The sequence below is a fragment of the Gallus gallus genome, chromosome 2 (assembly GCF_016699485.2).
Source record: "Gallus gallus isolate bGalGal1 chromosome 2, bGalGal1.mat.broiler.GRCg7b, whole genome shotgun sequence".
Classification (NCBI taxonomy): domain Eukaryota; kingdom Metazoa; phylum Chordata; class Aves; order Galliformes; family Phasianidae; genus Gallus; species Gallus gallus.
In genome coordinates this window covers 68,323,600-68,338,440 of record NC_052533.1, presented here as the reverse complement: position 1 = coordinate 68,338,440, position 14,841 = coordinate 68,323,600, and the positions used below count along the sequence as shown (strand labels likewise).

The window sequence follows — 14,841 nt, the reverse complement described above, 5'->3', positions numbered from 1 at the left end:
CATTTTTTTCTTTTCATTAGTATTCTAGGGATTTATTTAAAACTCTTCCTGAAACATGTCTCTGTGAGAGCTCCGTTTCTCCAGAAGGACTGGGCAGGTGCAAAGGCTGTGCAGCTGCCAGAGCTGCCAGTCCTACCTGGGAGGACTGTGTGGTGCAGGGACTGGCAGGCAGCAATGATTCTTTACTACTGGGTTGCTGCTGGGAATCTGCTCTGGGCCAGTAGCGAGTGAGTGGCATCACCATCTGCTCTCTGCATGGATGATTTGTGGAGGGTGCTGTGGGATCCTCTCGTATGAAGGCCCCGCAGCAACTGGAACTTAATAGACTCTCAGGTTTTACAATGAACTAAAACTCAGCTCAAGATTCACCCCCACCAGATATTTTCAAGGCTGTGAGAACAAGGAGATGCTGATCATTTCATAGCAACCCAATGAAAAATGGTACTCAGTTCGCAATACTTACAAATGTGAGCTTCATAAAGGAGCTTATGATATATGTGCAAATAAAATAAGGAGTTCACCCAATCTTCACCTGAAATCTCTTTGTTCCACATAGATTTTGGTCAGGATTTCAGTTCATTGGCAGAGGGGCAGCAGTCTTCCAGAAGCTTGCTGCCAAAAGCTGAGCCATTCCTCATCTCTGAGGAAGCTTCCATTACATCCAGGCTGCACCAGGGATGTGGGGCAGTTTGAAAGGAAACAAATTGTGAGAAGCTGTCCCAAACCCAACCGATCAACTTCAAGTTAGCAGGGGAAATATTTCACAAGAGTCAGGGGGAACCTGTCGCACGTTTGCATGCTGGAACAGCTTCCAAAGCCTTCCTGTTGCATTTTTAGTAGCGAGAGTGGCTGGTGACACGATGGGATCTCACCCCATCTGTTTCAATGCTAGTTTTATTTTCAGCCACTGATGGTCATCACAGTTCCATGTAGATGCACACTGCCATGGAAGTCCTTAGAAGCCACCCCTGTAGCCGCACCGCAAAGCGAGAGCAGTCCAATTGTGTCTTCCTTTGACTCGCCCTCCCTGCCTCCTCAGCCAGTTTTGCACTGTACGTGTGCAGCACAATATTTTAATTTAGCTTCAGAAATGCCATGGTTGTGCGCTCCTAAAGCTTTTAGTTTCAGAAGTCAGGTGAATATTATGGAGTATAAATGCAGACGCTCATGTGCCACAATGACAGGTGCGTGAGCGAGATATACATGGGTATGCGGGAAGCCAAAGGTTGAAATCATATGTCAGAGAGAAACAGGGTAGTTTAAGAGTATTATCTCAATGACACAATGTAACACACATTATGGATTCGGCACACTGAACTTTAAGAAAATTCCAGAGTGTGAGAAAATTACTGTTTATATGAACACATCATTTTATGCTATAAAGTGAGATATATTTGGAGATCTATGCATGGCACTTTATGGCTCAGACAAGCTTAGCTTTAAAGAAATTTCTAGATTTTTGCTCCCTTTCTTACCTCCTAATCATGGTTTTCTTTTTCTCTTTCCTCTTAGAGTTTCATTTTATCTTTTAATGAGGGGAAAAAGTTGTTCAGGGGCAGAAAAACACAGTAAAATAAAACGTACTCTGTGGCTACTGAGTTTGGAAACTGTGAAGAGATGTGAAATGATGTCTGAATATACTGGGCAAGAGAGCTAATGAACCAGTGGACAGAAATATCACAAATGATGTCATGCAGAATGTGAAATTTTCATTGCAATTTTAAGCCTCAGTGAAAGCTTTTCTGTACCATTTCATGTGTTATTGCATTTTAACCCCCTGTACAAAGTAGTAAAAATACGTGACACAATATTTCTGTGTTCAAGGAATATAAATTCTGAGCAAAAATTTACCTGAAATGCAGAAGTACTTTTCCAACAAGCTCCAAATAACAAGCCTGTCCTTAAAAACAGCCTCAGCATAACTCATGCTACCGGTACGGAGGCTCAACAAGCAGCATTTCCCAGCCAAAGCTGTGACTGCAGGGCACTGTCTAAAACTTTTACTATAGAAATAGTCCCCTTTGACTGAACCAGGTTGAAGCTTTTTGTATCCAAAGGAATTTGAAAATGATGTGACCAGATGGAAAGCCAGGATACACAGAGTAGCATTTGCAGCTTCACACTGAGTCATACAACACGAAAGGGACTGCAGTCTCTAATGGAAAAAAAGTAGTTTAGTGGGAATCAGTAGCAAAAAGGCTGCTGTAGCACATCAGCAGAGCAGGGAGCTAGCCCTTTCCCTTGCCACGTTTTGCCTTTCCTCACATTGTCCCTCCCCCTTCCAGACAACCCCTCACAGGTGGGCAGCGTCTCCGTCACGGTGAAAGTCCTGGATGTGAACGACAACGCGCCGGAGTTTGCGAGGTTCTACGAAGCTTTTGTTTGTGAAAATGCCAAAGCAGGACAGGTGAGAAATGCTGGGAATGCCAGGGGCTGTCAGGGGAAGAAGGCTGTGAGAAAGCCCATCAGACAAGATGAGCATGGAAAACAGGGCTTGCCTAACCAAACATTGCGTCTGAGCTCTCGTGAGCAGTTGCCTGTGCTGCTTTCTACGGGCAAACGCATCGCACTGATATGTGCATCACATAGAGTACCATTTTCTCTCCAACAGTAGTTTCCAAACTCACTGCACAGTACATTTCACTGCTGAAATAAAGCCTGCCCTTGGGTGGGTGCCAGCAGGCAAGCAGCCAGTGTGTCCTGTAGAAGCAACCAAGAGAGGACAAGTGTTATAAGAAATGCCACGGAGTCAGCCCAGCCTGTGTATGACCAGCGAGGCTTACTTGTAAAAGACCTTATTTATAAGAGCCTTAAGCACCTCGACTTATAGGAGCTGGACATAATATGCTACATCAGCTTCAAAGGGTGGCAAACTGAATCCATTCTGCTGTGAACTGGAGATTACAGAGAATCATAGTTAAAACAGGACTCCCAGTTCTGCACACTGTAAATCCCCATCTCCAAGCAAGCAATTGCCTCTGTGCATCCAAAGCCCCTTGAACATGGTCTACCTGTGTCACACATGAACAGGAGCTCTCACTCACTGATGGTACTGCAATTTCTACTGCTGATTGCTGGTGGGATGCAACCTGCTGTTTCACTGCCACAGTGGGGACCTGTGTCACCAAATACATGGCTGGCGAGCATACTATAAGCACACAGATGCACAACTGATTATTTATGACGAAAAAATTACGGTAGCAATATCACTGCTCATTCAGTTGGGCTCCTCCCAGCTTGCTGTGAAGCAGAATGAAATAGTTATTCACTGCAGGGGCAGCCAACTCACTAAAAATCATATGCAGGATAATTTCATCCTACTAACTTAATAGAGAACGTAAGGAATAATAATCACTGCCCAGACTTTTTACTGGTTTTGAAAGGACAGTGTCAGGTTGGATATTAGGAAAACTTATTCTCTGCAAGAGTGATAAGACAATGGCACAGGCTGCCCAGGGAGATGGTGGAGTCATCGCCCTGGAGGTGTTCAAGAAACATGTAGATATGTCACTGAGGGACATGGTTAATGGGCATGGTGGGGATGGATTAGCAGTTGGACTAGATGATTTTAGTGGTCTTTTCCAGCCTTAATAGTTCCATGATTCTAAGCCTCTGTAAATGAGCTGACAAATCTCTTCTTGGATTTATTATCATCTTAGTTTCTTTCCTTTGTTTTATTTGTTGCTCATACAAAGCGTCTACATGGTTGCATTTCCTTTCTTTGTTTTTCACTGACTTTTTGGAAAGAGCTTAATAAGAGCGATGAAAGGAACCAACTTCAAGTCCTTTTGCACCTGCAAAAAGAAGCTGAAAATGTGCATAGGCTTTTTTACAAGCTCCCTAAAGCATGGTGTATTTTCTAAACACCCTGGGTTCTCGAAAGAAAAGGTATGACAAAAGACAGACACATGGGGGAAAAGTAGCTGTTATTTGAACCAAATTATCTCCTCCTTTGCTTAGAAGTGATCTGCAGAGTGATAGCAAAATAAAATGAAACCTGCAAGGCATTTTTGTCCCAAGTTGCTTATGTTTACATATATAAATATATATAATGTTGATTGTTTGTTTATGCGATGTGCGTGTAGCTTCTCACCTACTTCTGCTTTGTTCTCTTACTGTGCAGCTGATCCAGACAGTGAGCGCCATTGACCGGGATGACCCACAGGAGGGTCAGCACTTCTACTACAGCCTGGCTCCAGAGGCAGCCAACAACCCCAATTTTACTCTGAGGGACAATCAAGGTAATCAGAGCAGACATGGACAGTTAGCTACTCTAATTTCTAACGTCCGAGTTGGGCTCGAGAGTCTGTGACTTACAGTGTGTGATAAGACTGCCATTTCAAATAATACCAAGTGACACCTGCTCCTTAAAGGCAGTGATAAAATGGCATATTACTTAATACATTTGAAGGTTATATGATATTTTCTTCTCTATAAATATTCTCTAGCAATAGGCCCCCTCTTCTTCTTCAAGGAAATGTGTCAGTGTTTTGTGCAAACTCAGGTCTTGTGGCCAGGCTGCAGGCATCTTGGATTACTAGAGTGGAAATTGCATTCGTTCAAAAGGAGATGCTTAAAGGTAGGCTAGAAACTGGAATGAGGATACAAATCTGAAGGGAATTACATTGCTCTTTTTTGTACTCTTCTTGTTTTCTTCCAGGCACTGAATTAGAAGTTTCTCATATTGTTCCCATCTTTTTCCCCAAGCAGTTTTGTTCTTCCTCTTTGCACATCCTCATTTATTGCCTTGGAAAGGCAGGGAGGTGGGGAGAGATGCCAAGCCTTAGGGAGCAATTTGGAATACAGTTAAATGTCTATGTAAAAGGTTTCGGCAGAAACTGAAATACCAGTGGGGAGACTCGTGGCAAAGGGTAGCATTTGTGTATCCCCACCAGTGAAATTCACTACTTTTAGGGAAGTTTTGGTGGCTTTGGAGCCTGAAGGATAACTCTGTTGTGAGCACGTATTCACATGACTCTAGCCGATAGAGGATCTCTGTGGGCAAACAGTGGTGCAGAAGTGAGCCCCACAGCTGCCTTCGGCAGAAAAGAGGGATGACCTTGAATAACCCAGTGCAGAGCACTGAAAGTTGGTGTGGTGTCAGTAGGAGTGTGCAAAGTACCACAAACCAGCAAGGAATTCTATTATAAATGGGGATAGAGGCACCTGCAGCATCCGTGACCTGTCTCCAGGCGTAGTGCTGATCCTACTCCCACGTGAGCGCACATGCCTACTTGTCACACTTGTTTCTGTAAGCCCCCATCTGTGCCTCTTGCAAGCATATGAAAGAGTAACCTATAGGCTAATAAACAAGCTTCTTCCATCACTAACCAAATATATCTTAAAAGATGCTACTTGCAGAGCCTGGAGCTCTCCTTCACAGCATGCTAGTGCTTTTACATCCCAAAACCATTTTATCCTTTAGAGTCCCTGAAGTCTCACCACACCATTTCTTGCATTTTTATCTCTCATTCTCTCTCTCTCTTTTTTTTTTTTTTTTTTTTGTACTTTTGAACATATATTGCCAAAATAAATTAGAAGATAAAACACGACCATTGCTAAAACATTTGGCAGTCTAGGCTCATTCTGTCCTGAAGGCATTGTTCTAAAAAAGGAAACACATAATTCCAGCCATCAGATGCATTTTTTCTGTCTAAGGCCATACATGCCGTAATTTATAGTGACAGCAGTGACTGAATGGCCGTGCCTCCTGCTTTCTGTAAAATACCAGTTTTCCAGAGCTACATATCACGAGAAGCATAGGGTACTGTTGGTTACAAATCTGAAATAAAAATGTGAGGTATCATACCACTCGCTATTTGAAATATACACATTAAGGGTTAATTTACTGCCTCGGCAATTTGGAGTGCAGTAGTTGCTTCAGTACCAATAATTTATATTTATATTTTCATCTAGGTACCACTAAGTACTACATAAATTATACGACTTTTAGTCACCAAAGCAAAGATTTACTGCATGTCACGGGGTGCCAAGACAAGGAACAGAGCCTGCCTTGCTCCTTGCAGCCTGTGCACCTAACCATGAGACAGCAACGTTTTCCTGGCTGTGGGAAGACACCATTCAGATTAGCAGTTGTGCTAATTACTTGGTTGTGCCCAACAGCAGTAAGAAAAACTGCCAGACTTGGAGCCATCCTGGCAACAATGAAAACTTTGGTTTACAATGAGTAACAAATAGATCACAGTTTGCATTCTGATGAGCTGCTTTACATATTTCCGTGACCCTTGTTATTACAGTCTCTGAGAACTACTTTAGGCTATTCATTCTCCCAGTATCTCTGGCAGACAGAGAAATCCTACTGTCTTCACTCTATAGACAGGGATCTGGGGTGAAGAGAAATTAATCTACTTATGTGCCTGGTTCCCTTTGAGTTTGGTAATACCAGTGGGCAATGGACATGCAAGTATCTGCAAAGATCAGGGCCTGAATTACTTCTCAAGGACATATAGGAAATATGTGATAAAACAGGGAACTGAGCTGAGTTCTCCCTTCTGTTTGGTTATTGTTAGAGGGCATCAGTGAGCTGTCTTTGTCCCACTTCTAAATCTGGGTAAGATTGTGCTGGGAAAGAGTTAGTATAAGAGGCTTGCTGTAAGAATGGGATGAGCAACAAAAAAAGCTTACCAAATATCCAGGCTAAACTCTGAGCTGGTGTCCTGTTGGCTCTTACCTGCTGCCCTCCATTTGAGAGTAACAGGAATTAATGAAGAGAATAGTCACTTGGGTGGGTGCAGGCATCAGTGTCATACCACCATCAGGACCATCAGTGGAAGCCTCTGGAAGTCCTCCCCATTGCATTTAAATTAAAATGTCAGGGAGGGGAGGCTCTAAGGTTTGCTCTCACAAGCACACCAGTCAGAATGCACAGGAGGATAGTTCTCACGTTTGTGCTGATCTCAGGGGTGCAGGGACACACATTGTGCTCTGCAGTGCCTCTGCTCAGTGTGGTAGCTAACTGATATCATCCAGTCCTCTGTGAGACAGCAATGATGTACTGGAAGCTGGATGCAAAAGTACTGTGCACTCTTATTGTGCTTTTTAAATTAATTTATTTTTAATATAATAAGGCTGTCATGTTCACCCAGGCCCTGTTCTGTTGATGGCTAGGACTTAGCAGATATCAAATTTGGAAGAAAATAGTGCATTCCAGTTTCTGCCATGCTGCTTCACATTCCGTCATGTCCTTTGCAGTGCAGCAGCACATCAAATAGCACTGGCTTCTGATGAGTCACACAACAAGCTCTGGCACCAGCATATTGCCACTGTGGTGTAACAGCTACAGTGATTCCGTAGGGATGATTTATGTAGATGCTTGCCTAGTACAGAGCTAAACAAAGCAAAAGGGCTGAAACATAATGCTGACAGACACCAAGGGAGCCATATAGCCAAGAATATTTAGGACCTATGTGATAGGATCAGCACATCACAGCAAAATTATGTACATATATACATACATATATATATCCTTCAATATTTGATTACAGAAACTTGTTTTTCAGCCTGAAAAGAAAGAATTATGGTTAAAAACTCTGGAGGCCTCTCAGTAAGTGATTTTGCACAACTTGAATCACATTCACTGCCTGTGATTTCTTCTACAGGCAAAGTATGGCCAGCTCCAGAATAATGAAGTCTTTTTCCTTCACAAAGAACAGGTTCAGATAAAATGAAGGTTTGCTGTCACCTGAGTGGAATTTGTGACTTCTGCTATAAGCCAGCTTGAAGAGCATAAGTCTTTCATCCAGGAAAAAGAAAGGCAACCGAACCACTACACTGTTAAGATGTCTGAGGCGCAATATAAATCCAGATATTTTGTCATTTTATGCTCTTTGGGCTGCTTTTTCTCATGCTGCAACAGGCCAAATAATGAAAAGATGTGGTATTCATAGCTGGGGAGCACATACTGGAGGGCACATAGCCTGAAGAAGGAGTGAAAGCACTTCTGTGTGTCCCAGGAGGGGGAAGAGAGTGGGGCTCACAGGAGGGGAGCCCCTGTCCAGGAGCTGTAGTGGCTGTGGGGCGCTGATCTCTGCTGGGTTTTGGGACATGATGCTGAAAGTGTGTCTGCATCTGTCATACCTGCTGCACACGTTCAGAGCAGCACAGCATATTGGAAGATGGTAAAAATCAGCAAAAGCTGAAATATCATCCATTTTAAGCAACCTTGGGGATTTCATCCTGCATCTGGTGCTATTTGGCGGTTCTTCTCAAACCCCCAGCTCTTAGGATCCTGTGATTTAAGGATACACTACAGTTTTGTTACGTATTCACATACAGACACAGGTGCACTTCAGTATTTTACACTGTCAGAGCAAAAGCTTGAAATGTCATGGATGTATAAGGCATGAAAGATCATAGAATGGCCTGGGTTGAAAAAGGACCACAGTAATCATCGAGTTTCAACCCCCCTACTATGTGCAGGGGCGCCAACCACCAGACCAGTCTGCCCAGAGCCACATCCAGCCTGGCCTTGAATGCCTCCAGGGATGGGGCATCCACAACCTCCTTGGGCAACCCGTTACAGTGCGTCACCACCCTCTGTGTGAAAAACTTCCTCCTAATATCTAACCCATCTCAGTTTAAAACCATTCCCCCTTGTCCTATCGCTATCCACCCTCGTAAACAGCCGCTCCCCCTACTGTTTATATGCTCCCTTCAAGTACTGTAAGGAAGATCCTGAGATTGCCTTTAAAAACATCTGACAAACTACAGACCCTGACTCTCAGTACTTGTATACGCCAGTACTGCCTGATGCTGAAAGGTTTGCAGCACAAAATATGGAGTTTGCAGCATAGTTTAAGTCTGGCAAGGAAGTGTAGGGAGCCTAGTATGAATTTGCATACATTCCCTAGCTGACTGTATGTTAGGCTCCCAGTCTCACTCCTAAAGGCCATCAAATAATTTCTGATCCCGCTGATTAACCTGCAAGTCCGTCTCTGCACTGAAGAAAATCACCAAAGATTTTAATTTTATCAGTGAGTTGACATGGAAATAATAAGGAATCATAGAATCATAGAGGTGGAAATTAAACAATCAGTTGTTGGTATCATGGCTTTTTTTTTTTTTTTGTAGTCTGCTTGTGGTTGAGTTTCTTGATGGTTCCAGGCAGCCAGCTCCACCGTGCCAACCCAGCGAGGACCAGCTGATTGGCATCCTGAGCATTTCCAAGCACAGCACATGTATGCTGGAAACAACCTAAAGATGGAGATAGCCAGACCACAGCCTCTTTTGAACCCAGGGAACAGGAAACAAAACTAAGTAGTAAAAGAAACTGCATGAAGCTCAAACCCCCAAAATCCCAACAGCAACTGTGCATGGTCAGGGTTTGTAGGTCTGCCAAAAGAGAAAAAAGATCCTTTGTTCTCCACCTATCTTTGGTGGCCCAGGATTTGCAAACATGTTTATAAGACGTGCCAACTTTCCTGCAGGTTCTTTTGGATGCTCTGGTGGGCCAAATCACACTGGAGACATTCAATTCAGCCTTGCTCTTTCCCAAAGTCTCTGAGGCAACAAAGCTTAAAAGTCAGTACAGGCAAAATACACTGATCTCAAGAGGATTTGCTATGGCATTTCTGAGATAAGACTTGAGGAGAGCAAATTCCTGAATCCGCTCTCCTTACTAGGAAACTCAGTGCACAGTTTGAGGAATTTGAGGGAGAAGATAGACAGGAATTCAGAAGCCATTGGAAATCCCGACATTAAATACATATACATAGTCCTGTTCCTATATATATATATATATATATGGAGGGAAAGCCCCAGATGAAGGAATTTCCCTGACATGAAAATTAAAGGCAATCTCCTCTTAGGTCACTCTCTTACTCCTTTGTTTCTGTAGCATCATTTCAACCCAATTTTTCAAGTTCTAATAAAAATCAGGTGGCAGAATGGTCGAATTAAAGCAGAACAATTTTGACAATGACGACAAAGTACTCTGACTTTTTCCAATGGCAAAAGTGCTGATGAAATTGCACATATTTCACTGAAAAAATGTTTAGTTGCAAAATTTTCGGCTCACTGCTCTTTAGGATAGCCGGCTGTCATTTCTGTTGTTTTTTATTCCTTTGTCTTCTTGTTGCCTCAAGCAGATGGCCATGCCATGTATCAAAAACCATAAAGACAACCTTAACATGTCCACAAGGGTTATACACCAGCATCTACAAAATGGTGGCAGCTCTGAAGAGCCATGTCTAGAAAAGGTGCTGAGCAAGAACAAACAGGGATAACAAGTTTCCTTCAGCTGTTCATTTCCATCCTGCCTTCTGAGAGCTCTTCTAGCTAAAACTGAAGGCTGTGAGTTTGCTCTGGGCACTTTACGTCAGAAAGGGTAAAAGCAACTCATAAGGTGTGCGTGCCTTGCAGGTTTTGAGCTATGGCCTCAGAAGATATTGAAATAAGAGAGGCAGAGGCAAAATGCTGATCAGTGACAAATTGATTTAAAAAAAAAAAAAAAGATAAGGAAAAAAAAAAGGGAAGACAAATGGATGTGAGTCTAGGGCTGATTTTTTTTTAAACCTCTTTTTCTGATGAATATATTTGTTCTTCTTTTCTCTCCATTTCTTTTCCACCCATAGACAACACGGCATGGATTTTGACGAGGCGCTCTGGCTTCAGGCAGCACGAGCAGAACATCTTTTACCTCCCCATCCTGATCAGCGACAACGGCCGCCCTGTGCTGAGCAGCACAGGCACGCTGACCGTGCACGTGTGCAGCTGTGACGAAGGTGGCATGGTGATGTCCTGCAATGCTGAGGCCTACGTCCTCCCCGTCAGCCTGAGCAGAGGGGCACTCATTGCAATCCTCGCCTGCATATTTGTCCTGCTAGGTAAAGCCTTGTCTGCTTCTTGGGAGGATGAGCTCTTCTGTCCTGGCCAGGGGGTTGCTGATCTACCAAAGATGAAAGATACAAATGCATGCGCACACATGTGCACGTATATATATTACATGTAGACACACACATGCACATAAAGGGCCAAAACAAGGAACAGATGTAGTCGGCCCCATATGGCTTCAGACAGGGGTGGCGAAAAAATACGGCCTGCAAATATTCTGGCAGATTCCCATTGTGCCAGGACGTCTCACATGGCCCTGCTCTATGAGAAGAGGTATGTGAAGAGGAAGTAGAAAGCTGAGCATCTTCCATGTGTTCTCTCTCCACAAACATATTTCTTTTTTCTTTTTTTTTTTTTTGGTTGGTTGGTTGGGGTTTTTTTGCCCAGACCTTCTGTTTCCTCTGGTAGCTTTTAGTATCAAAAGAATCTCTGTTCCCTTATAGAATCACAGAATCAATCAGGTTGGAAAAGACCTTAAAGATCATCGAGTCCAACCATGACCTAACCATACTACTCTAACAACCCTCCACTAAATAATGTCCATGAGCACCACATCCAAACGGTTTTTAAACACATCCAGAGATGGTGACTCAACCACCTCACCTCCCTGGGGAGCCTATTCCAGTGCTTAACAACCCTTTCAGTAAAGAAGTTTTTCCTGATATTCAACCTAAACTTACCCTGGCACAACTTGAGGCCATTTCCCCTCATCCTGTCACCAGTGAGAAGAGACCAACCCCGCTCTTGCTGTAAGCACCTTTCAGATATTGTAAGAGAGCAATAAAGTCTCTCGTCAGCCTCCTCTTCCCCACACTAAACAGCCCCAGTTCCTTCAGTCTCTCCTTGTAGGGCATATTCTCCAAGCCTTTCACAAGCCTTGCTGCCCTTCTTTGGACCTGCTGCAGCACCTCAGTGTCCTTTCTGTACTGAGGTGCCCAAAACTGAACACAGTACTCGAGGCGAGGCCTCACTTGTTCAATCTCTTGAGTTGTGAGATATTAGTTCAAAAGACATTATCGCTGAAATTTCAGAGGGTCAGTCTGAGGAGCAATAGAATAGTAAAAACAACAAAAAAACCTTTAAATTCTATCTCTATAAAGGAATCTAGATGTCTCAACCCAAACTTTCAGCATTCAAAATCCTTGCCGAGTTCTAGCTGAAGATACAGTCACCAGGTGACAGCACATTTTCTGCAGTGAAGACCTCTTGGTGCCTGTATATGCTAAGAATCATCTGCATTTCAGTATTGCTGAGCAACTGACCGTAGTTCTACTCAGCCCAAAGCAGCATCTTTCAGATAAACACAGAAATGCTTTGGGGCAGATGAAGGAGCTACCTCAGCCATTTGCCATGTAGGGAGATGTACCACCACGGTGCATCTTCCATCGTGGGCTTACCATTCCCCCACACTTATGTCACATGCAGCACGCAGACCAAGAGGCTTTCCTGATGCAGGCTGCAAAACCCAGCTACGAAGCAGGAAAAAAAAAACATCTCTGTGGAGCTGAACACTGCTCCAGATAAGTAGTTACTGATACTTGATCTGGCTACCTTTAAAGTAGCTCAAGTAACACACTACAGACACTACTGGCTAGACTTGTACCAAGAGTGACCAAGAGTTCAGATAAGCTAAGGGACAGATTAGCAAGACCTCAAGACACTGATTTCAGGCAGATATCTGCATCCCTCCACCTGCAAACATCACAGCTCTTTATATCCGAGGGGCTGCCTCGGGCATAAAGACTTTGCAAGATCTGCCCTCTTACTGATGGCCCCATGTTTCGGTTGCCTCCCACAGTGCTGGTGCTCCTCATCCTCTCCATGCGGCGCCAGAGGAAACAGCCATACATCATTGACGAGGAGGAGAACATCCATGAGAACATCGTCAGGTACGACGATGAAGGCGGCGGGGAGGAGGACACTGAGGCCTTTGATATCGCCGCCATGTGGAACCCCCGTGAGGCCCAGCTTGTGGTGAAAAACAGGCAGGACATGCTCCCTGAGATAGAGAGCCTCTCCAGATACGTGCCTCAGGCGTGCATCATGGACAACAACGTCCACAACTACGTGCTCGCCAAGCTGTATGAGGCTGACATGGACCTCTGGGCTCCTCCCTTCGACTCCCTCCAGACGTATATGTTTGAAGGGAACGGCTCGGTGGCAGAGTCACTCAGCTCCCTACAGTCGGTGACAACAGACTCAGACCAGAGCTACGACTACCTGACGGACTGGGGGCCACGCTTCAAAAAGCTGGCCGAGATGTATGGCGCCACGGACAGCAGCGGGGCCCTGTGGTAACAGACAAGGAGTTGCAGAGGGGTTTCCGTGTGAAATGGTGTCCGATTAGATCCATTCTCATCAGATGCTTCCATGGACATGGGTGAGGCCTCCTAAAATAGCAATACCGTGCTCAAATGAGAATGAGAAGAAGAGTGTGAATGAAGGTCGCTCTGGATCAGCTTTACTTGGTTAAATTAAGTCATATTATGAAACAATGAGAAGCAGAAGGAAGAAAGTTTTTCCTGTTTTTCTACAGAAAAATTGGAAAGCTCCATCCCTGGAATATAATGACATTACTCTCTTTCTCTCTCCCTCCCTCTTTCTCTCTCTTATACATGGCAGCTTACTGAGCTCTGTATGTCTGGGTTCACAGACCTGTAAACACCAATTGTAATCTCCAACTCACAGAAGACTGGTTCCTCATTGGTTATTTTCCCCCATTATAGTGGGAGAAAAAAAAATAAAAAAGACATGCTTGCTAACAAGAGAAAAAAAACACAAAGCAGAAAATTGAAACTGGAATCTCAGAGGGCTCTTCGTAAACTAAACCTCCTTTCTCTGTTGCTAACAGAGTCCTTTCCTGAACCTTCAGAAGCAAGGCTGAGATTTTTTTTTCACCTGGTTGAGAGAGCTGGGGAAGAGGCTTTGACTTTCTGCTCTAGTTTAATGGCTGATCTATGAGTCATTGACATTAATACTAATCCATCTCCTACTGAGTTTGTGTAAATTTATTCTCCTCTCGGCTCTTTAAAACCATGACACTGCTAAACTGCTCAGAACAAAAACAGAAAATCTGCCTCTTTTGCACTGTAGATGTCTCTTCCATGTGCCAAATGTGAAGATTAGATTCTACCAATGAAAGCCAAATAAATCTAAAGAAAAAAGAAAAAGCTATGTTTGGTAACTACATGGGTTAGATGGGCTTTCCTAATCTGTGTGAGGTCAATCCAAGGGATGTTTACATACTGTAGATAACCTACTTGAACAAATGCAGTATTATAGACCAATAAATGGATGTAAGAAAATTACATGTATAAGTTTTGTATATTTGTTAATTTTGGTAATAAATATGATGTACTGCATACAGTACAGTACCTTAGCACCTCTTTTAATAAAAGTTAAACAGAAGGGAAAGTCTGATGGCAATTTATTGACTACCTTGCAAACTGCAGTTAGTGCTTATCTGTGGCTTTATTGTCACCTGCCTCCGGCATCAAGAAGAAATGGTTCGTCAGCACTGCATCAAGGATACAAGCATTCAGTTTGTAGGTTTGAGCAGACTGCCTCCTGCTTTTATTGGCATTGGCTTGGACAGTGCCCATAGCAGTGAATCAGCCCACGCCAAGCCCATCAGAGTAATTAACACTTCCAACCCAAGGAAGTCTGGTTTATTTGAACATAACAGCTGGGTCACTAAGAATTTTGGGAGTTACACAGCCCTAAAGGAAGCTAGTGCCTTCAGAAACACGACAAGACAGTCCACAACACACAATAGTCATTCATGGTCCATTTTATTCTGCAGATAAGGTTTTGAGCCTGGGTCTTATCTTGTTTGCCTGTATAAATGGGGACAACAGGAAATCACAATAATACTACCTTTCATGAAACTTGCAAAGAGCTTCTGGAAGCAGAACAGTCTGCAGTGGCTTTGATGGTTTCTTTCTAGCTAAGAACCTTCTTCATTTCAACTGGAACTGAGGCTTTACAGCT

The 14,841-nt window shown here is 43.6% G+C and overlaps 1 protein-coding gene across 3 annotated transcripts in view; it reads left to right on the top strand.

Annotated features, from left to right (window-relative positions):
• Positions 1 to 14,259, top strand: part of CDH20 (cadherin 20, type 2) — a 113,410-nt gene extending 99,151 nt beyond the window's left edge. For all 3 annotated transcript variants that reach the window (XM_015282161.4, NM_204134.2, XM_025146992.3), the window contains 4 exons: positions 2,286 to 2,407; positions 4,124 to 4,241; positions 10,593 to 10,844; positions 12,650 to 14,259. In XM_015282161.4, coding sequence (XP_015137647.1) covers positions 2,286 to 2,407; positions 4,124 to 4,241; positions 10,593 to 10,844; positions 12,650 to 13,149 — 992 coding nt within the window. In that variant the 3' untranslated portion in view covers positions 13,150 to 14,259. The remainder of the gene's footprint in view (positions 1 to 2,285; positions 2,408 to 4,123; positions 4,242 to 10,592; positions 10,845 to 12,649) is intronic.
• The last annotated feature ends 582 nt before the right edge of the window (positions 14,260 to 14,841 follow it).